This window comes from Sipha flava, unplaced genomic scaffold (genome assembly GCF_003268045.1).
Source record: "Sipha flava isolate LNK unplaced genomic scaffold, YSA_version1 43_pilon_pilon, whole genome shotgun sequence".
Classification (NCBI taxonomy): Eukaryota; Metazoa; Arthropoda; class Insecta; order Hemiptera; family Aphididae; genus Sipha; species Sipha flava.
Genome location: NW_020273171.1, coordinates 126,522 through 151,688, shown reverse-complemented (window position 1 = coordinate 151,688; position 25,167 = coordinate 126,522). Strand labels below are relative to the sequence as shown.

At 31.6% G+C, this 25,167-nt stretch overlaps 2 protein-coding genes across 3 annotated transcripts; one reads left to right on the top strand and one right to left on the bottom strand.

Moving 5' to 3' along the window:
- Positions 1–1,789: 1,789 nt before the first annotated feature.
- LOC112689307 (protein borderless) lies at positions 1,790–23,878 on the bottom strand. Of its 2 annotated transcripts, none has more exons than XM_025562951.1 (9): positions 23,476–23,878; positions 21,866–22,181; positions 19,915–20,193; positions 18,586–18,776; positions 18,239–18,454; positions 17,588–17,841; positions 15,574–15,749; positions 14,180–14,407; positions 1,790–2,743 (listed from the first exon to the last, which is right to left on the bottom strand). In XM_025562951.1, exons 1-9 carry the CDS (start codon positions 23,689–23,691, stop codon positions 2,517–2,519), a joined length of 2,103 nt encoding a protein of 700 aa, XP_025418736.1. In that variant the 5' UTR covers positions 23,692–23,878; the 3' UTR covers positions 1,790–2,516. The 2 variants fall into 2 exon arrangements, with proteins under 2 accessions (XP_025418736.1, XP_025418737.1); XM_025562952.1 differs by lacking the exon at positions 1,790–2,743 and adding an exon at positions 7,299–7,416.
- LOC112689308 (double-stranded RNA-specific editase 1) lies at positions 4,084–7,021 on the top strand. Its single transcript, XM_025562953.1, has 4 exons — positions 4,084–4,479; positions 4,901–5,736; positions 5,800–6,425; positions 6,482–7,021. Exons 2-4 carry the CDS (start codon positions 4,981–4,983, stop codon positions 6,861–6,863), a joined length of 1,764 nt encoding a protein of 587 aa, XP_025418738.1. The 5' UTR covers positions 4,084–4,479; positions 4,901–4,980; the 3' UTR covers positions 6,864–7,021.
- Positions 23,879–25,167: the final 1,289 nt, after the last annotated feature.

Sequence of the window (25,167 nt, the reverse complement as noted above, 5' to 3'; positions counted from 1 at the left end):
TACGGGCCGGGCTTTTTGAGGACCGGGTTGGGCCAGCCTGGCCCTTGCAGGTCTTTAGACACTTCACACTATTTATTAATACTTTGCTATTAATTAACTTGTTTTCATTATAACTATGACGGAGAAAATTAAACCATCTATTTTTAATACATTTTCGAGTTTCGACATTCTCTTTAGTCAACAATTTCATTAGAATATTTTTGAATAGTACTCGGTAATGCCCATCTATATTACAGTTTATAAACAATAATCAATTATTAATATATTATTAATTATATAAGTACTTCACTTCTTTTAATTCTTTGAAAAATAGTCCGCTTAGACTGGATTGCAGGAAATTAATATAATTATAATATTTTCCATTATGCATACTATAAAATATTCTTGGAAAATATAAATTAAATAATAAATAATACTGTAAACGTCAAATAGTATAATTTCTTTGGTAAATTTACTTACAAATAAAAAATTATAACCCAAATAAACCGAAAGAAATCAAACTTTAAAAATTAGGTTCCGGTTTTAGTTAGGTTTTTTTAACATTTGAAAAAAAATGGTTTCAGTTGAGATTCCGGTTCACAATTAACACAAGGTTCCCGGTTCTATAACCGGTAATTGTCGGTCCGGTTACAGTCCCTGCCATAAATATTAAAATATATTATTTACCTATATATATAGGTAACCATAATTTTTTAAATATTATGAAGTCGGCAAATTTAATCAGTTGCTCCACCATTTCAAATGATGTTGAAATGACGCCCCTGAGACCGACCGACGCGCAACAATATAATATAATACAATGGTCTCAATATCTCATGTATGACAGCTATAGCTTGACTATTACAACTGTTCATCATGAGATTATACATAAGATCGTCAAAAAAATGTTGCACAAACTGATAAAAAAAGATTTCAGTATTCAAAGTTTGTTTTTAAACGAATATATTATCATAATATATTATTTTTAGTGATTAAAGTGCATGATTTAAAAAAAAATTTTTAATAGACCACTTCCGGAGGGAGTGATTTATTGATGTGGGATGACAAAATAATTTGATTACCACTGCATAAGATCAATTTTTTTTAAATATTTGTAATTTAATTTGTATTTTATGTGAACTATAACTATATTTTTCTGTAATTTTGGTAATAAGAACTTTTAATTTTAATTGTTGATATTAATATTTGGTTCAATAAGCCAAATAGAATTATTTATATATAGAAAAACATAGCAAAATGTTTACAAGTATTCAATGATGTTAATTTAATTTATACGATTTAAACAAAATAAATTTCGAAGACAACTTGAAAACGACATTCAATGGAACATTTGAACGACTAAGAATTGTTTAACAATTTTAATGGCAAATAAGGAGCACCATAAACAAATTATAAAAATGCTTACGCACACAACATTGAGAGAATATTCCATCCATTGATTATACTTGTATTTCTGACATTATAGGTGCAATATAACAAACGTATATAGAACATTCAATTTTTATTTTAAATCTTTGGCATAAACTGTGTAGACATTTGATAAATACATATATTAAGATCTGGCGATTCGTTATTCGTCTTCGAGACAACCGATCGAACGATAAAAAGTTATAACAATACAACAGCATAAATATTTTGCAAATAAATTGTAACCGGAGTATGTTCAAAAGTGTCGCGGACTGTATTCGCTTAACACTGGTCCATTTATCGGTACCTATCTATCATATAAAAGTCGGTCGGGAATCGAGTGAATACAACAGGAGAATAATAATCCATTAATGTTGCACGGTTATAACGGATATGTTTTTTATTTTATTTTTATAATCGAACGAATCTTTAGCAAAATATATGAAATAAGATGACAAGTGATATTGACAAAACCAAAGAGATAAAAATAAATTGATAAACACACGATTACAATATTGACTACAACACGAGTTAAATAGAGAAGAGTGGATCTTAGTCGGCGTTTGACGTATATAACTTAAGTAATATTGGTTGTGACATGGGTGATGTAAAATGTGACGAAGGAACGGACTGCGCATTGGTGTACCTCAAGGCAGTGTTTCCCAACCTTTATGTTAAGGCGGCCTATAAATTTTTTCAGTGTTGTTAAGAAAAAAAAAATCCAGTACGCTGTAACCCAATAGCATTAATAATCATTTTATTACAAGAAATGTTATCATATACCTACCTCAACCCAACACGGCATGACTGAATTCTAGAGAAAGTAAATAAAGGTTTGATAACTAAGATATTTTCTTGACATTAGCTTACGAAACCGTAAAAAATTTGTATCGACCCAATGCCGGGAAACGCCGCCTTAAAGCATGATCACATCGATTGGAGCGTAGACGAATTTACCGTACGGTACCGCAACGACCAGCCCGATGATGCTATATAAACGGCTGTATACGTTGCGAGAACCAGAGAGATAACATTTTATATTTACAATACCCGCGGTACCGGTACATCGACATGTTGCGTACCGAGGTCGTGTCCGGCGCGATGCCTCTTCATCTGCCGTCGCCGCGGCAACTGCAACACAGCATAACGAAGCCCGCGACCATCAAGCCGAACAGTGCCATGTAGTAATACTTGGTGAACGCCGTCGACGGTGCGGAGGCGGCCACCGCGGCCGCCGGTGTTTGGAACGAACTGCTGCCGACGGGCGTGTGTCGGCCGTCCGCCGTAGTGGCTGTCACTCGGATCCCGTAGGTCTTGCCGCCGGCCAGCTCGATGACTGGAAAACGTGCACAAACGATAAATACGAAATTCAAGTCGACCGCTGTCCAACACTCCGTGTCTGGTGCGCGTGAGTACCTACGTCGGGCATGGGCAACCCAGCGTGCCATTTCGACCGCGTTACCTTTAACCGTGTAATAAACGCGAAACGTACGAGACGCGAGGATTACGGGCGACAATGCTTGCGTTCGGCGCGAACGACGGGGTTAAGTGAACGAGGGTGAGCGCGTGCTAGTCGTCACGACGCCTGAAGTAACGCGATGGAAGCGGCTATGGGGTCAGTTGCCGTGTCCGACGTGTCGTTTCCGGTGTCTGGAGACCGGTAAATTCCGGCCCGATAATATTTCAGTCGTAGGTTACTTGGGGCCCGACAATATTATTTTAGCTGTAGGCGAGTTGCGGCCCGAGTAATTATCGTTTCCTACGTACCTATTGGCTATGTACCGGTTTCTAGAAACGCAAAAAAATATTATTATCGTATTATGTAATATTCTTGAAATGACAAACGATAACTAAACGATAATACTAGAAAATACGTATTATTAGTACATGAATACTGCGATGTTTAAATACTATATATATACGTTATTGTATGGCCGCGATTCTTACGTACCTCTCATGAACCCGGACCGTACGTTATTTAGGGATTGGGCCGCGACCCACTAACACCGATGGAAGCACGGCGCGGGCCATAATTGCCAACCGCGTCACTTCGGTGAGACAGCACTATGGTGGTGGCCCACCACAGTATTAACGATTAGATTAGATTTTATTTATAAAGCCAAAAGAATTAAATCATACGAAAAACATTATTGAATAAAAATAAAACACGACAATTAACCATCTTTGTGCAGACCGTAAAAAATTCCTTCGCGGGTACCTGACTTCTGATGTAGTCAATTGGTTTTGTATATATATGTTTATTTTTTTTCGGTGAAAGATTGAAAAAAAATAGAGATGAAAGGAAAGATTAATTCGAGTCTCTTAACTAAACCGGGGCCATTTTAAACCAATTGCCGGTCCAGAATTTTGTGCCAGTTACCGCCTACTATACATCTAAATTGTATTAATAGAAATATAATAGAAAATATCATTGCAAATATACTACTATCAGCATTCTAATCTAGTGGTTAAAATGTGTACCAACAATCGTAACCGAGCATATTCGATATTACCATATTCTGTGATATTACTGGGTGCTGGCTGTTGATAGCACAGAACTTAACTATAAAAATATAGTATAAATATTATTTATTCATTGAAATAAATAATAAATAAGTGATAGCCACGATTAAAGATATAATAAATCGGTTAAATACATATACTAAATATCTCAAACCGTGATTGTGGTGTTAGCCAACTTCCATTATCAACACTACGATTGACTACGATTGTACTTGATTCTATAATCATTATCATGGAAAACCATATATTTTCGTAAACCCGTCAGTCGTTCGTAAACTTCCGATTTGAAATTTCGGATTCGTTTTGATATAATTTGTTTAACTGATTTATTGAATCACAATATTGTTAATAAAACAATTTAACTTTGTTTTAATACTCTCAAATTTTTTTAACTCACCTATTTCATGTTTACTTCGCTGTTTATATTTATTATATATTGAATTTGTTTCAAAAAATTGATAATAATTTAAATATGTAACTATACATATCTATGCACGGCTATGTTAGTACCGCGGTTAATTATATGGACAGTCAAAAGCAACGGATTGTGTAAGTAGCTGTCAAATTTTTTTAATTAGTCATAAAATGTGCACACTTGGTATTACAAGTACCAATTATAATGTATATAATTCACTAATTTTAAATAATTAGACTAGAAATCAACAGCCAATGATTTCATTTTCAATTCCAATACATTGTTTCTTATGTACCTTTTTACATTTTTATACATCTGGAATCTGAGCATTCTGATTTACAACTAAAAGTTTTTATTGAAAAACCTGTAGGTACCTATTACATTTTTTAGATAAAAAATATCTATTTTTGTTTTCTTATATAAAAAATCATCTATACTAATCTTAACTATAAAAGTTATTAAGAATCTTTGCATTTATATAAATATTGTTATTTTTAATAATTTTTCAAAAAATATTGATTTAAAATAAACATTTTTTTTATAATTTTTTTTTAGACTTCCAAATTGTTTGTTATAATTGACAGCCTGGTTAAAATATTTTATTTTTATTATTCAAAAAGAATTTGTCAAATAATATGGATGTTAACATTACATTAAGAGATTTCAATGAAAAACATCTACCACATACTTGGTCTGATTTTATATATGATGGACCTTCTCATATGCCTACTTTCAGAGTGTATTTATTCTTAAATGATACTAAATTTGAGGGCTGTGGGTCCTCAAAAAAAAGAGCTAAAATTAATGCGATACAGAAGTTTAAATCCAATTTTACTGGTGATGTTAGGCCTGTCGTAGCAAGTGCAAATGGCCATGTCAAACCTTTCACAGCAAATATAAATAGTAATATCAAACATTCAACAGTGGGTGATACTAATAGAGGTATAAAAAGGAGTGTTGAAAATGATTGTATGGAATCCGCCTTATGTTCGCCACCATTAAAAAAACTAACAATAGATGCAGTGCATCAAACATCTGCTATATCTATCTTGCATGAAATATTTCCTGGACAAAACTTTGTATATGAACATGAACCATCTCATGGTTTATTGGAATGTATGAGTGTTATGGTTTTTGGTAATAAATATTTAGGTTATGGCAGAAATAAAAGAGAAGCAAAAGAAATTGCCTGTCGTAATGCATTAAAAACCATTTACGAAGTGCAGCCTATAGATAATAAATTCAAAGATCAAATAGAAATACTACGTACAGATTATAGAGATGCTAAAATTATTGATCATTTTGCTTATTTAACAGATGTTGTATACCAACAGTTAGATTTTGATAACATAAAAAATAAAGAATATTCTGTCATTGCAAGTATTATAAAAGTAAATCAACTATTTATCCATTTTTAATGAGTTTTTCTTTTATTTATGTTATTTTTTGTATAGGTAACCAAAAATGATATGAATACTGCAGAACTTATTTGTCTTGCAACTGGTACTAAATGTTTATCAGGTAACTATTTAAGCCTTTGTGGGGAATCATTACATGACTGCCATGCTGAAATATTAACCCGAAGATGTTTGGTAAAATATTTTTACCAAGAACTTTTAAAGTCTGTAAAAAATAATCCATCGATATTTATTTATGATGATAAAAGTCATAGGTTTAGAATATCAAACAATGTTTCATTTCATTTATATATAAACACCGCTCCATGTGGTGAAGCAAGAATCTTTAGTTTTTCTGACTCTGAACATCATTCTAATCGTTTAAATCGTGGTTTACTCCGATCAAAAATTGAAAATGGTGCAGGCACTGTTTCAGTTTTTGGTCGAGAAGTACAAACATATGATGGTGTTGCTCAAGGTGAACGCCTAGTTACTATGTCATGCTCAGACAAACTTACTCGTTGGAATGTACTCGGACTTCAAGGCAATTTGTTATCCAATTTTATTGAACCTATTTATTTGAATTCAATATCAATTGGTAGTGTATTTAATATGAAACATATGAAGAGAACTATGTATGAACGTATAGAAAATATGATTCAAAATTTACCTGGAGAATATAAGTAAATGTTAATTTATTTATTTTAGATATCTATTATAGCTATATTTTTACTTTCAGAGTTCATAAGCCTGTACTTCGTGGCTACAGTATACTTCCTCGTAGACTTGGTGCGCAATCACCATATTGCATAAATTGGATTATAAATGAAGGAATGGAAATTGTGATTGGAAGCACCGGTAGGACAGTTGATAATAAATTGTCCAGGCTATGTAAAAGCCAATTGGCTAAGGAATATATACATTTGTGTCATGCAACAAATAATTTATCAACTCTTACCAAAGACCATGAAAAGATTTATTATGATTCATTGAAAAATAAAAGTACAGATTATTTAGCTGTCAAGCAGTCATTAATATTAGCATTTAAATTTTCTAAATTTGGTACATGGATTCAAAAGCCTGAAGAAATCACAACATTTGAGTTAAATGTTAGTGTTTAAATTAATTAATAACTCATTAACATTTATATCATTTTTATATTTTTAAAAAATTCCTAAAATTTTGTTGACTTGTAAATCTTGTTTTGTTGTTTCAAAACAACCATTTATCATCTACAATTAAATTAAATTACATTAATACATTAGTATGTGAACAGAGTTTGTTGTTTTAACCTTACAAATAAATATGGTATTTTGTAATAAATTAATATATTTTATTTAATCTAAGGGAATTAGCAAATGTTTACATTGTTCAAACATTTAATAATTACCTTTTTAAAAACTTTTATATTATTAAGTTTAAATAATACATTCAAAATTTTTTTTACAACTTATTGATTTTAATATAATTATTTATCAAATTCAATTTTATAATTTAACCAATGTTTTGTTAGTAGTTAGTAAAATACAAAATATAAGTATGTTTATAGTTATTTTACAGTTATACATTTTCAAAATATTATTTACTTATAGTTAAATTTGCTTAAGGCGCTTTTTCACCTCAGACTTTTTCCATCGGTCACTAGACAGTGGCGCAATTAGACATTTGGGGGCCCTAAAATAAATTATAAATTAGGGCACTTTAACAAAAGATGAAAATGGTCTTAAAAAAATTTAAGATACATCACTTCCAATCCTTCCCATAAGGTAATCAAAACCATAGCATTTTTAATAATTTCATAAAATTAATATCCTTATAAATTAACGTTTTTTAAATATTATAAATTTATAAGTTATAATTATATTATTTCTAGAGCATATTGTAAAAAATTATCTACAAAATGCTTAACCTAAGTAATTAAGCTTTTTAACTGTTTAACTTTTACTGTAAATAGTAACTATCCCTGTGACACCCACTTTCCTGCTCATTGGCTATGGTTTGTTGAGTTGCGATCAGTGGCGCATCTACCATAGCAAAGGTGTTGCTTTAGTAATACCATCGATTAAAGGGGGGTAGGTGTGTAGGTGCTAACAGTTTCAGCTATTATATATGGATTATGTTAGAATAATTAGAAAATAATATATTTATATCGTGTGCCATATTTAAAAACTACGAACTACAGATACAATACAGCAGAAATTAGCTTTAAATATTAGATACTATATCCAGGTTTCTATTAACCAGTGGCGTCTTGTGAATAAATATTTTAGGGATACTACAAATTTAAACTATTAGTAGCTTACATTTACATGATAATTATCAGTGGCCATCACTGGGAATTATAATTAATACTTCACAACATGACCATCAAAATTCAAAATAAATCATTATAATTAATTTTTATTTTATTGAGTTATGAGTGTATATTTTATAACCTTTGACGATTGATTTGTAATCTGTATAATAAAAATTAAAACTGAAATAACATTTGTAGTTCTTGTAAAATAAAACAGGAAACATTAAATATTACAAATTTGTCGAGACATAAAATATCTTGTTTGAAACAAAAAACTTATAGCCAGTAAAAATATTGCTTTTTTTTGTACAAATGCCTTCTTCTACATCTGCCAATGTTATAGGTAAGTGTTATCAGTGGCGAACATACGGGAGGGGGAGGGATTCCGGGTTCAAACCCCCCCAGGGCCAAAAAAAAAAAAAGAAGAAAATTATTTTATTATTGATGACGTGTAATATATTTGTAGTTTCATTATTATGCTTTGAACTTAAAATATACAACCATACAAATATTATGATTAGAGCGCAGATTTGTATGCACTTGAAAGTATCGAAATATGCAATAAAAATCATGAAAATATGCAAAAAATATGCAGTCAAAATTATAAAAATATGCAAGAAATTTTTATTTATTTAAAATTTATAATTCAACTTATAAAAATTAATTACTTAAATACTTAATACAAAAAAATTTAGGGAATTTTCTGAACTTAATTTATTTTTAAAATTTTTATTTATTATTAAAATAAATAATCATATGCATTTCAAATTTATCTTCTGTGAAGCTATGTCGTTTATCGGTTAACATATTTTTAAAGACTGAAAACGAACCTTCGATGTCAACCGAAGTTATTGGGGCATATTTGAAGCAAGTGGTATGTCGATACGATAATCGACTGACACAGCAAGAGCGATTAAGTTATACGTCGTTATCGATTATTTATTTTATAACAAAATATATATATAAATTATTATTTAATGACTATGAAATTTATTTTTATTTTTCTACTAGACAAAATACTATTTTATAAATTTTTTTTTAAATTTTCACTTCAATATACAATTAATTTTGAATTTTGCCAAAATATGTAAAACTATGCAATAACCTCTAAATATGCAGAAATATGCAAAAAAAAATTTCACCATTAGCTTCAAATTATGATTCGTGGAGATAACTGACAAAAAACCAAAAATGTTGAAAGGAAAAAAATATGCGATTGCATAGAAATCCGTGCTTTAATTATGATAATTAAATAATTATATTGATAGGAGTTTGAAAAGTTTTGTTAACTATGCTGTTTTTATATTCCAATAGTTATTAATTTACTGTAATGTAAAAGTAAACTGTAAATTGGTAAAAAAATTGTATAAAATAATATCTATTTATAGCAGTTATTCATCTTATTTATTTGTGTAACAAAAAAAAAAATAACGATTATTTTTATTAAACCCCTCCCAAAGAAAGATTGAATGTACGCCATTGAGTGTTATTAATTATTATTTTATATTATGTTATAAATATCCATACAAAATTAACCTACTCATTTGTCTTAACTAAAATCAATTCATGTATTAAAGTAGGTAATAATTATCAATTAATAATTTATTGATACCCAATTGCTTGATTCTTTCTTTAAAATGTTCATCCATAGGTTGATAAATATTAATTTTTTTACAGAAATATGTTGTTCACTAAAATATACCTCATTTGATTTCTACTTTAAAATTTGAATTTATACTTGCTATAACTATTGTATTTGATTATCTAATATTATTAATCATACTAAATTTATAGTGAAAAAAATGCGTACCTAATCTTGTGTAAGTTTTACGTCAAGTTTGAAAATACTTTTCAAAGTACTTAGTATCAGGGACCGAAACCTTGATGAATTGTACGGATCCTAAAAAAAAAAATTGGTTCTGGTTTTGATGCCGATTCTAAAATAAATAAAATTTGGGTTTCGATTTATTTTCGATTTAAAAAAAAAAAAAAACTAATTATTTTAAATTTAAAATCGCATGCATTTTACAATTTTTTGATTAAATTGCTGCAACTAGGTAAATTTTGGACTTAGGAAGTTGGTTTAAGTACCAAAATTCATTGAAAAAATAGGCAAAAAATAATTAGTAGTTAAAATAGGTGGTTGCCATTTCAGAAAAAAAGTTGTACTGCGCATGCGCAAGTCTATTTAAGTTAAAAAAATTAAAACTTGTAAGATACTTGTCGCTTATCGTGACTGCCGTTTTTCGTTCGATTGTAAATCCCAGATTTGCATTGTAATAATATGACACGACACACGACAATGGTCCAACACTAACTGCATTGAAAAATGGCAAGTAAAATCCCCACACCAATGGTAATAATAACCACCATTCAATACGTCTCGCTAGGTATAGACATAATTTTAGAATTCCTCGTTATTATGGAACTGAAAACTCACAAATATCAATATGCAGTAAATAATAACTAATTTTGTTGCAATTCCTATTACAGTATTACATTTTTATCTGTTGTTACATAGAATTATTGTATACTTTTATAGTTAAATGACGTCTAAACTCTGTAAGTACTTGCATGATTATTTTTGAATATTATTAATCCCGATAATAATAATAGATCTACGTATTTGTATATTTACTACGAGCCGCTACTGGTCATGGTAATGATTTTATAATATTGTTAAATCAATAACTCGTAGTATAATATATACTCCATAGAATATTAACAATAACAAAACAGTAAAAATATAGCATAAATATCTCATTTAAGCCGTATGTAAATGTTTATAATAAAATATAAGATAAAAAACCAATTTTTATTGTTTGTACGCCGAATAGCCACCTGCATTATTAGGGGGCCTAAAAGTTTCACTTTACCAACTTATCCTCTAGTAACGTCACTGTCCTTAGACATTTCTTATACTATCAAACTGTAATGTAAAAACTACCTATGAAGATGTTCGATTTCTAAAGTCTTAAATCTAATTGGATAAGACGCTCTTTTGTTCAGGAGTTTAATATAAAGTGCAGTGATTGTGTGAAAATAAAAGTAGACATTTTACTCGTTTAAATGTTCTTATCATATTCAGTGGCGTAGCCAGGAAAATATTTGGGGGTAGTCTATCAGACATTTTGCGCCGCGGTAGACGGCATTTGTACGTGCCGCAGCACATTTCTGAACACACACTATAAAAACATAGCCCACCCGGTCGAAACGTGTGTGGTCGACTCCGTGCAGCCTTTAATCAGACACGATAATGAGACCGCTTGTGAGGTGGTCGGTGCACCGGGCAAAGAATGTTCTGAAATATTCTACATCAGTGGTACCCAAACTCTTTTGTTCGCGGAGCCCTTATGTTCTTAAAAAAACAATTACGGAGCTCTGAATTTTTATTCGAGACAGCAATAACTATCAATATTTTATATTGAGAAAAATACACAGTCTAAAATTAAATTTTTTTTAGAAGCTCGGATTTTGTCATTTGCTGTGAAAACTGTGGTAATTTTACGTTTTATTGATAAATTTGCTTCATTTAACTTTGTGAAAATATCAGTCAAGTAATGAAGTCGGAATAATCAAATTTTATTAGAAGTCTCAGGTGTAAATTAAATGGGTGTCACTAAAATGTACAATTCATTGCACAATTCGAGTAATCATATCAGTGTTTTTCCTCAATAACTAAGAAATATAATAATATTTAGATTTAATTTATTCAGATATGCCCACGATAAGGTTATCATCGACCCACGGTTATCGATAAGTCGATAATCTACCCGAGTCATGGGTCTTACCAATAAGATATTCCGAACAATTGTGTTTTTGTCAATAAACTCAAGATATAGTCTATTAAACTCAGTGGTTGAATTGGGGGGGGGGACGCAGAGGGTCTGGGCTACTCTTCATTTTTCTTCATATTATAGCGTACCCCTTAATTTAATTCATCAAGGAACGCAGGGGACGCAGCGTCCTTCAACAATTATATGAATATGAATTTGTTTCTAAGAAAAAATTAAATAAATATGAAAAAAAATTGGAAACGATTAATATTTTATTTAATTTTTGGTATTAGTTCGTAATCTGTTCATTATTATTAGCACATATGTATATTAGGAACGCAATAATAAAATATATAATAATGTTATATAATTTATGTAACACGTTTCAAGTGTTTCCACTGCGTATTAATTCGTGGTACAAACTGCTAAAAATATAACTATTACGAAAACTTCCCTGGGTGTACCGACGATAACGATCTATAGTAAACCATTGACAATAATAATATATTGACTCCGTATTTTGAGAATCCGTCCGTTGTTTTAGTTATCGACGATTAACAAATGGTGATCGTTTTCAAGGAAAATTAAATATTATTTATATTTTATTTGGAAACGAGGTGCGCCACGAATGAGTAATCAGTATTATGTTAGCTTGTCGCGTACTCGCGTATGTAATTTATAAATTGTAATTTTGTTGAAAATAGTAAACACCTCAACCGCACTCCTACAGTCCTACATGACACGTCAGCAATAAACAAATAAACATGAATAAACGTCAAAAATTGTCCATATCGGACTTTTTCAATAAAAAGAAAAACAATAACCAAGGTAATTAAAACACTTTAATTTAATAATAAATCATAGGCGTGCGCAGATTCCTGTTACCGGTGTACTTTTATTTTTTTTTGATAATCCACCCTCATAAATCCCACCTTAAAAAAAAAAATAGATATACAAAACATAAGTAAGTAGAAATAAAATTTATTAGAAAAACTGATGTACAATCTGATTATCAATGAACGTCAGTCCCGGCAATTTTTATTTTTTTGTAATTTGATAAAATTTATAAAAAAAACTTGATTTTCCAAAAAAAGTTATTAGCCCTTTTTACTTAAGTACCTAGTACCTACCTAAAAAAAAAGTTAATAAATACAGTTAAAAGTTCCTTAAATTTTTTTGGTCATACATTTTAAAGCAATACATATACATAACTATGATAAAAATAATTATTATTTAACTCTCAGCAAATCTTAGTCCTAAAAATAATGTGACGGGATGAAATAAATTATTTGATTAATATTAAACTTCAAATATTAAAATTAATATTGACAAAAAAAAATTAATATACTAATTACAGAGTAACATTTATAATCTATAAATTTAATATTTACTTTTTGTAGGCAACAGTAAAATACATGAATTATTTTAAATTGAAAGTTAATTGATTAATTAATTTTATCATGTGGCTATATATTTACATTTTAGATTTTAAATTTGCTAGACGTGTTGCTGTGTTGATAGAATTAATACAAATAAATACCTATTAGTATTGTTTATTATTTGTTATAGATATCTGTGTTAATCATTAGATATATTTAATTATTTATATTGTAGATGCATTTAGGTGGTGGGGGGGACAAAGTCCCTCACGGTTTTTTTTAGATTAATTTGCTTTAGAACGCTAATTGTTCAGCTACATTTAGAGTCCACCTTTATTTTTTTTTCCAATTCAACCACTGATTAAACTTTACATTTTTATTACCATTGTTATGAAACGGATTTGTATTTCACTTAACATATGCTTAACATGTCCGATGTAGTATAAAAAACATGCAAATGCATGAACTTAAGAGCTCTGATATCGACCATATTGAAAGAAATTACGTTTAAAATACAAAATTTCTAGTATGATTTGTTATTTCTCAAAAATTAAAATATCTAAACTACGTATCGGATCCAATCACATTAAATTTCATAAATTTTAATTATTTATAAAATAAATTATTTTATATTAAATACCCCGTAATTCACGTGTATTCCGCATATATTTTATGGTTTGTTTTAAAATATTCTAGAGTCATTACCCCCTGATTATTAAATTTTAGTTAGTTCTTTGGTGCTCATACATAATAACAATATAATAACTAATAACTTAAACTATATATTAAATTAGAAGATTTTCCTAAATTCCTGATTATCAGCTGGATAAGCCACACTACATTGGTTACTGAATTTATAAACATACGGGTAAACATATTTTGTAAATCACATATTCATATTCTTTTTCTAAGGCTAGACAAGTGCTTGGTTTTACCAAACCCCCTTCCAAAATATACCACTATATTATTGGCACTCTAAGACTCACCTATGTGACGATCATTGGCTGCTGTGGATGCTGACCCGAGCTCTTTACCGTCGACCGCGTCGTACCATTTCACCACGTACCGTTTGACGCGCTTTTCGCTGCTGTGATTTCCTATTGTCCACGACACGTTGTAACCGGTCCCGGAACTTTGGACTCGAACTTCTAAAGGACCATAGTCCGCTGACGCTATACCACCTTTGCGTGAATCCTGGCTGGATCTAATGGATTCTATATTTGACCACCGTGGGACAAACAAACGAAAATATAAATAACCAACGGAATATTACTAAAATAATAACGATAACACTATTAATTACAAATAACGATAATAATAACACTAATAAGTAATAATAATAAAAAAAAGGACGTGCAATCACATCAACACGGCGTACGTTAAGTACTTTTAAAAACCAAGTGCTATTCCAATTGATCGTACTGTTGTACTTCATATGCCAATTTTAATCTTAATGAAATATTAATCACGTAAAATGAATAATATTTTTTTGCCAATAAACTCAAGAACCATGATTTCAATGATTATTTTTACATGGGTTCATGTGCTACAATATATTAAGAAACGCTGATTCGATTATTTTTTATACCACTCGATTATTAATTTTACGTTTTAATCGATTATTTCGATTAATAGAAAATCAATTTTTAACGACTGATTAATCAATAACCGAATTTTTTAATATCTGAATAACCGATTAATCGATTTTTTTTATTGACTGATTGACCGATTAATTGATTTTTTTTTAATGACTGATTAACCGATTATCGACTTTTTTACAATGGATAAATTGATTCCTTAACTTCTACACAATTTTCTACAAGATTTACAGGATGAAATGTTGATGTAGATGTCCACTTTTATACGTATTATTATTCTTAATACATTCCGAATCATTGAACTCAGAACATCATATTAGCATTTAGCACAGATTTAAAATTTAAGTATGTAATCAGGTAATCTAATATTATTTATATATTGATTAATTAGAAATTCGATTATTTCTATTATTTGGCGATTAATCGAATTTTATAAAAACTAAAATAATCGACAGGGAAAAAAGTAATCGTAATAATCGATTAATTCAAAATAATCGAACAGTTGTATGCTGACCTATTAAATTTTTTATTTTATACATGCACGGTTAATTTTTCAATTTTGTTTTTTCAATTCAATCGAAATTTCCGAATTGAGCGAGTAAAATGTATCGTTATGGGTTTAATGGCCTTTAAATTGTAATAGCAAATTCAAAAATATTATATGCACACATTTTCTGGTGCATAATATTATTACTATTAATTAAATCATGTTACATCGAATATAATGTCTATAAATTTATGTTTTCTCAATTTAAGTATACAATACGGGGAGACATTTTTACCTTTGGGACGCGTTAGAATAGATCTGCTGAACAAGGACTCGCCGCTCGTCTCGTCCCGGCACGACACCATTATCTCGTACTCTCCGTCTGCGTCAAGGTTCCACAAAATCGCTTTTCCTTCGCTGGACGTCGTTGTTGCATTCCAATTAGAAGTTACTGAACTCATGTCCCTGCTCCTGTAATAGTAACGGACGTGTAAAAGAACTATTTTAGCTCGAAAAAAAAACTATATTCACATTAGGTGTTTTTCATCTCATTGATTTTTTTGATTTTTTAAATTGGTATTAAAATTGTAAACTTATACTTACATAAATATTCTAGGTGACAGGTGAAATAAGCACGTGGTGTAAAACACTGACGGTTAAATAAATATTATAAATGTTAAATAATAAATATTTTTAAAATGTCGCGGTATAGCAATAAGAACTTTTTCGTAGTGAAAGGCGAGGATATCTACTACAGATATTTACTGTTTATACTAAAAAAACTTTATTGCAGTACAGTTAAGTAGTTAAAAACTCACTAAAAAGGTTAATAAGTATATTTATTTTTGGTCAAATTTAATATAACTATAATAATATAAAACTATTTTATTAATATAACTGATTCCTGTTTTACTGAAGGTTTTACTGTTTTACACCTTTAAGTATTCCAAATATAATTAAAATAAACTACTGAAAAAGATGATTAAAAAGTACTATGAATTATATTTGCTAAGGAAACTAATACTCCATAAAGTCTAATTTGCTAATAATTTTTTTTTTTATTATTATTACTTTTAGGCTTTAATGACATCGATTATTATACTGAGTATTAACGTGTTCATACACCGGTATTTGTTGACATGTCCATCAGTGTTTGGTAAATGTTGACCACATTTGAAGCATGATGTATTTAAAAGGTATTTTTGTATTATTTTGTAAAATCGATAATATTTTCCATTGTTGTAATAAATAAAACTATATATAAAAAATTACTATAAAAACTATATATTAAAAAATTAATTTGTTAAACTATAATTATTTATGAATTTGATATCTATTTGATTATATATGTTGTCAGACTTGTCAACATTCACTAAATAACTATTGAGCATGTCAACAAATATTGGTAAATGACCGCATTGTGAAATATTTGAAATAATTGATAACATTCACCAAAATGATCGGTGAATGTCAACATACACCAGTGACGTTTATAATTCACTGTCATGCGGTCATACACCTTAACATATATAATATACGACCATTATACCAAAATACTTATTCTATTAAATCAAGGGTTTATAATAATGTTACTAAGTTTTCGATTTGTGGGAATGACTAATACACAATAGACCAGAGGCGGCCAAACTTTTTTCGGCCACGATCTACTGAAAATATACTTCACCTTAGAAGATCGACTTTCTTGGAAATTTTTTTTATAAACCAGAATAAATGATAAAAACTTTACAGGTAAAACTTATCAGCAATTTGTTCATGACCACCACGATTAATTTTTGTGCGTGTGGCCTAAAAATAAATTCTAACATGATTGACTCAGAAATCGTCCGTGATCGACCGGTCGATCGCGATCCACCGTTTGGCCGACCCTGCAATAGACTTATAAATCCCGATATCCGATAAGATTTACCTTTAGGTTCGCCACTGTGTTCGGTAATATATATATATATTAGAGACCTTTAGTTAGAGTTGAAGAAAATAAATATTATAGAAGCTGTTGAGTTAACATAATCGTATTAAAATTATATATATTTTTTTTTTAATTTTCTTACGTTTACCCCACTCTTCCAATAAAATATAAAAAATCACTCCCTCTCTAAAAATTAAATTTTTTTAGTTGCTATTGAATAATTTATAATGGGGGCTCAAAATTTTGATGTGCAAGTAGTCAAGTGGTCTGTTTACGGCATTGTCTATATATTACTTAAACAATACACATATGTACTTATAGTCTAAAACGAATTTAATTGTACGGGCTAAATATGATAATATCTTTTAAGCTTATTACTTACCACACGGTGCACAATGAATACGGTCGTTTCCAATAAGCCACGATGTTCTTGTCGGTCGAGTTCACGTGTACGTCGAAATGTTTTCGATGGAACAAGTTTTCCTCGACAATCAGTTCCGTTTCGACCGAAATGGTGGCTGCGATATTGGACGCCACACACCTATAAACACCTCGGTCTTCACTTCTTACGTCAGTCAATGTGAGGTTGCCGCCCGTGACCGTCACTCGAGGATTGAACAAACTACCGCCATCTGCCTAAAGTAAGACAACAATGCGTACTGCAAAGAATAAATTAGCGAGTGCACTTTTCGTTATTTCCCTTCCCCCTCATTTACGAATAATACTATTAGTACGCATAGTGTGGAAAACCCGTGGAAAGTCTATAATGGATAACGTCTTTCAATAAATTCTGGATAAAGTAATAACAATCAATATTATTGTATTTATATTGCAATGTAGAATTGCTACTAAAATTGGAAACGATGAACGTAATGAACGAATAGAATGGTATGAATTCGAAGTGACGCCAGATGTGTTTTTATTTTTTTTTTTTTTTTACCGGGTGTGAAAATTGTTTTAATTCTTAGATCTTTTCTTAGATTTTTTCTAATGTTCTTTAATTATAAGATATTAAAATGACGGATAAACCAACTTTTTGCCAAACGATTGCCGGGTCTTTGTTATCAAAACGCTCCGCTTCGCATGGCATCGTGACATTGTCGCCAAGGTTACGGAAGTATACCACTTTCGGTACAGTTATTAATTTCGGAGGATGTTGCACGATCACGTCCATCGGCGTCGAAGGCCCTTCGGTTCCCAGATCGTTGAACGGAGTGCACGTGTACTTGCCACCGTGTTCTTTTCTCACCTGGACATGTATACATTTTATGTTCTTGTGATATATTATTTAGTGTGCGCATACAACAGGGATCGGTTGAAAAGTTATTAGTATAATTATATTAAACGCGTGAATTTTAAAAACAATAACTTCTTAATCACCCTGTTAAAGTATAGGGATCCGTTCAACTTGTGGTACACTTCGGGTACGTTGTACGTGTCGAACAGAAACCCGTCCTTTTCCCATCGAATCTTCGTCAGCGGCGGGTTAGCGTGGAAATGACAGTCCAACGTACCGGGTTTGCCGAAAGCCAGGAATACCTCGGCGGGCGAGTAGACGATCTTCGCTTTATCTGCAAATGAGATTGGTCATGTTCGCGTGTGATTCGAGCGTAAATTACGCTTTATGTCATGCATACGGATAAGAGCCAAACATCAAAAATAAATTAATCGTTTACACTTATTTACTCATTCACTTATTCACAACATCGCGTTTTAGCGTTCGTGGCTGAAACTCGATAGAACATGAAGATTGATAGTGATTCAGAGCTAATGCTAAAATCTTAATTGGTAGTGGCGAGGGGATTTTAATTATTTAAAAAATAAGGTTAGTTATTGGAAAGTGCTATGAGCAATATTGCAATATTCCGAAGATTCAAGTCCTCAAGACAATATGTACTCGGTTAAAGGAAGACTTTTCAGGATTAATTTTTCGTCGGCGGGGCACGATTTTAGTTTGGTAAGCAATATAGTTACACGAACTTGCTCAGTGATAACCATTATACATTGTACGCTATATTATGTTACATGTTATCTATGTAATATTTTGTATTTTTTAAATAAATAAATAATAATAATAATATAAGAGTATAAATGTGAGCAGAAAACGGTATGCGTGTTTTGCAGCCTTGTCTTTGGCACAGCCGCTTATCATGATTAAGTATTTAAAGCTATTTGCAAGGTTTTTTTTTTTTTTTTTTGACTCAATATGTTAAATATTAGTCTAGACAAACTTAAGAATAAACTATAAAGTTAGTTATAATGTTACTTCTTTTCTTATTGATAATACAAGTTGAAAGCTAATAGATAGAATGAACTTATTTGGAAATAAGTTAATTTTTTTCTAACTAACTAATATATTATGATATTTATATAAAGCTATATTAATATACATTATTTTGATCCCTATTAAAAACAATAATTTATATAAAATGCTTTATATTTGGATTTTTAGTCTCTGGGATTTAAAAAGTACTGTACGTGACTGTATAATTACTTCGCAGATTTAATATCATATCATATCATATCATATCATGATAGCTGCATATTATGGCAAACATTTTAATTCGTTATATTAGAAGTTACATTAAAAACAATTATCTTGTCTGATAACTTGTCAATTAATTTGAACTTTTTAACTCGTATATTCCCGACCTTGAGTATTTTCACATAGACGGCCTATTTCTTTAGCCTTAATGTATTTTGACTTACACTGGACGTTGAGAAAAGCGCCTGCGGATAAGGTACCCTTGGCCGAAACTATGCGGCATGAATAAAATCCGTTGTCCTTGAACGCCGCGTCGTAAACGTCCAACGATCCCTCCGGGGTCACGTGGAATCTGCCGTTCAGCGATGGCAAGTCGTCCAGCGGCACGCCATCCTTGTACCACTGGACAGTAGACTCGGGGTCTTCTTTCACGCAACTGAAATGGACGGACTCGTGTTCCATCCGAGTTTGGTTGATCGGCGGTATGCTCATCACGTCTCCACCTACGCTATCACAGGGTAATCAATAATACATCACATGCATTAGTGTCGCCGTTCGGTCTGTATAGTTATTATTGCTATCGTCACTCATCGTGTAGGTAAACGCGTACACAGAGATATAAAAATTATGCAAGTCCCGGCACGTGACGGTATGCTAATCATTGTACATCAAATTCCATGGGAAATTATGTACAGATATGATAATCTCAACACATAATATGTCAATAATTATAAAAACATATCGTATTTGAAACATTAAATTATGTATGCTTAGCAAAATAAAAACAATTTATTTGCATACAGGTTATATGTGAGTTATATATGCATATATTTCCTATTAAAAATTGATCTAAAACGAAGTGATCTAATCTCTTAAATATATACTGAATATATCTAAGAATTTGTCTATTCTAAATTTTACAAAGATAAATTATTACTGAGTATGTAACACTAATATTCCTTTATTTCATTAGCTTATAAGATGTTTGATAAAAAGTAAAAATAAAAAAAACATTGAACTGTGTACGAAAAATATATTAGTATTTATACAGAAAACAAATGACAGTTTAAGTAGGTACGCTTTATTTTGACGTACGTAGGTAGACGTTCACGCAGTATACGCGGAAGTGTTAATTTAATTTCAGTGAAAACATTTAGGTATCATTGTATTACTTGTATTATTTATTATTCACGCTTTAAACCTGTAATTATATACTCTATAGAGTCTTGGACAATTTTATGATGTTGAGAAACGATTGCTAACAGTTCACGAAGTGATCGCTCAACTCGGGTAAGTACTTATTTTCTTTGCGACATCTATGAGTATAAGGACCGTATCTAAGTAGATACATATTATGAAAGGGAAAGGTTTAATTTAAAAAAAAAATAGCATATAAACAATAAAATATTATCATAGCAAATTTAATATAATATGTAATATTCATTGACTGACTCTTGCGGCGGGATATTCATGATTAGTATATTATAAATGCATATAATACGTCATGTTTTAAATAAACAAGCTATTATTCTCACTTCTTCATATACAGTCCATCCTGTCAACAATAAATACCTAACAATAAATGAAGGGACCCTGAATAATATTTACTAATAAGCTGACCTCGTAATCTCCGACGATGTTAAATCATATCAGTAAGTCAAGGCCATAAACTAAATCTGTCACAAACGCTAAAATAAGCATTACTCAGAAATTCACCAGAATGTAGATCGTTTAGAAATCACAACTCTCAGACAGCGTTTAGGTTCACTATATAACTGAGTGTAACTCTTTGCTCACCAACGAACCGAGACCTACCAAACATCTAATAAGAATATTTTAGTATTATTTGGAATTTTTTGGTAAAACGTGCAATTAGAAAAATAATAAAATATATTCGTATATTTAGATTATAAAATAGTTTGAGATGTTATACGTTGGATGCACGAAAATGAATAAAAATACGTGCATGTATAGATGTCACAGACACAGAAGAATCCAACGTGAAATTTTTATAAGTAAATCGCGTTATCTACGAAATATTTTAAGTGCCTAAGGCTACAGTTTCCATAGCCTCCCTCCCCTTGTATTTGGCCCTGAATACACCCCTTTCAAGCCGCTACTGATCATATATGTATGAACATAAAATATATAAATACGCTAGTTGACATGGCTCACCTTGTACGTTGAGTCTAAACCGCACACCTTCACTAGGAGTACCTGGACCGTAGACGGTCAATGTCGAGGGTGCAGTGCTCGACCGAGGTGACGATTTGGACGGCAAAAGAGATGGGGTCGACGGTTGTGGGATGATTCCGACGCTATACGTCACATGACACTCGTAGTCGCCCGTGTCCGATTCCCGAAGACTAGAAACGTTGACGGCGGTCGCTACGATGCCACTGAACTCGGAGGATTCTACGATACTGGTCCGCCCATCATATCGTTCGTCGGTGGTCAACGCACCATTTGAACTCGTGAACACCGTTTGTCCCTGCGAAGTAAGCACAACATAACGGTTTGGCTCGAGTTCAACTGAGTATATACGTGAAATCCGCGAGGGCACTATGGCCTATATGGGATCAAAGATTTGAAAACTCACGACTTGCCACTCTACGGTAAGGCTAGCATAGGGTAATCAACAAAATGATTGTCCAATTATCCCGACAAGTTTTTAAAGAGACGCGTTTTGTTCTGTCCCACATGTAAATGTCCCGCTTTTTATTCTTAGTATTTACTATTTTAGGATTTTTTTTTTTTTGAAGCGCTGAAAACTATTAAATGAAATAAGTTCATAAGATGAGTACAGAAAACATTGAGTGAAAAACGCGTAAAAGAAAAATCCTCAACACCACGAAATTTAGCTAATATTATTATTTTTTTTTAATCACTGGTTTGAAATTGTGTGAAATAAAAAGAACAATTCAATTTCCCGAACTATTTAAAATTTTTGTTTTATGTATTTTTATTGAAAAATATAAGTCAATAAAAGTAAATAACAAATTTTTACGATTTTTTTTTTTTTAATATATTTAATGAACGACTCAAAATACCATAATATTATCATTAATGTATTTAAACCGATTTTTATTATTTATTTTATTTATTTATTTTATTCTAATATTGACGTAAAATCAAACAATCTACATATAATATATTATAACGTCTATAATAATATATGGAGTATACAGTTACGTTAGTGTGTTTTAATACACATTCTAACCCGTAGAAGACGTTAAAATTGTATTTTGTTTAATTTTTGAGGACGAACTATAAATACATAAAAGTTCATTAATTCATGGAAAATCAGCATATTTTCGAGATAGAATGAACCTCAATTTAAAATTACCCAGTAGAACCTCTACTACTCGGCGGCAGTCATAAGGAAAGAAAATTTTAATAATCTTTTTTGCGCTTATTTTATTTGTACCTGTCGAAATTTTGCTTATATGTACTTGAACTCGAAGTAAATATAGCTCTAGACTCTATTCGTGTGAAGAATTTCGAAGGTTTATAGTAAATTGTGATTACAGCATTGTATCTATAGACCTTGGAAATAGGAACGAATAAAACACGTTTTGGATTTAGTAAATTTACTAAAGTAAAGTTACTTAGTAACCGGTTTACTATCCTCGGATGAATCGAGCGAGAGAAGGAAGTCTATTTTTTAATTTTTTTTGAAATTTGACCTGCCACAAGACTATATTGATTCACGAATACCGCAATACACCTTTGATGCAACAAAGAAACGAGAGAGAGAGAGAGAGAGAGAGAGAAGGACCACTCACGTCTTTGGTCCACCGTACGACGACAGGACGAATGCCGGCGTCTGCCTGCGGGGACTGCGGGACAACCGGACACTCGAACACCACGTACCCGCCGACCTGAGACGTCAACAGAATCGCGATACCACTGCCATCAGTGCTAGTCGCAGGGACCGTTTGACCGTTGCAAAAACTGCGGATGTTCGCGGCTACAGACAGCAGCAGGAAAACGCCGAACATGGCGGAGACTCGTGTGCGGGACGTGTACAACGAAAACGTAACGGGTCCGATCCGCGGTGCACGAGAGTGGCCCCCCGGTGCGGTGGCGCGCGCGAATTATAACAATGCGCAAGGAAATCGCGTGCAACTCGGCCGACAACGATGCGACGGGGCCACGTCTAAATTACACGCGCCACCATGACAATTTGTCCGCGTGCGTGTGCACACGTACATAATACGTCTGTATGATTATTATTGCTATTGCTAATAACACGATTGTAACAACAACGCTATTGCTCGGTGTGGTCCCGCGGTCGGCCCACGCCCGCGGGACCATCTCACCGTACAACGAATACGGTATTGCCGGTACGAATATCGTTGTACCGGACCGAGGAAGAACGCAGTATTACGTTTAATGCATCGTAATGCCGTCGTGACGTTTTTTTTTATCCCAACGAATCCCTACGTCCGAAATCGAACGCGCGCACGTGTAGGAGGAGATTCGGGCTTTTATTTTTTTATTTTTCTCGTTTTCTTTCGTTGGCCAACAATATGCACGAACGTTTCAGCTCCCTGTCGCCGCCGGATCGCCGAGCCCGTCGAGATCGCGCGCGATAAAACAAAACTCCATCGCTGCAACGCTACGCCAAATGTTCTATTATTATTACGATTATTGTTATTGCGTATACGTATTATATACGTCGTAAGGTTTACCTACATGATTTTCATAGGCTGTTGTCTCCATCGTCGTCGTCGTCGTTGTGCACAAGTTCGCGTGATTACCATACATACACCCCCGTTGATGGATCACGTAGTGCAACGTTATTATATGCTAAACATTCAACATCAGAAGATAAATCAGCTCAATGTAATAATTGAGTTCGATATAATAAGACTTATCACAACGTATAACGCTAACCTTACAGTTGTACTACCTGCTGTAATATTACGTTGTTGATGTTGAATTATACATCAACAATGCAATATTTTGTTGATCAATTTCGTCCTTGATCAACATTTCAGTTTGTCCTTTGAAATAGATTTCACCAACAGAATGTTATCGTTATCTACTAGGTTTATACTTAATAGTCATGGTTTTCGCGTAGGAATTTCTACGGTTGCTTATATACGTATATACCTACTTTTATATGTAAACGTTGTTTCATTATTTTTTCATATTATTAGTTTATAAAAGAAAAAAATGTTCTTGAATCAATTGAATAACTCGAAAGTATTAAATAGTTTGGAATAAATTATTTATATGAAGCATAATTTGTTAAATTCTTGACTCTGCTTGAGTTTTTAATTTATTTAATATTATATGAGCTATAAAGATTAATAAATATAAAGAAATGTTGTGTTTTTTAAGAGCACATCAATTTGGTATGATTAACGGTGCAGGTGGTTCAGTTTAAGAAATAAGTTAATAATTACTAATATTAGACCATTTTGATAACTTGGATAACTTTTTAAGAAATTAAATATGTAGGTATATAC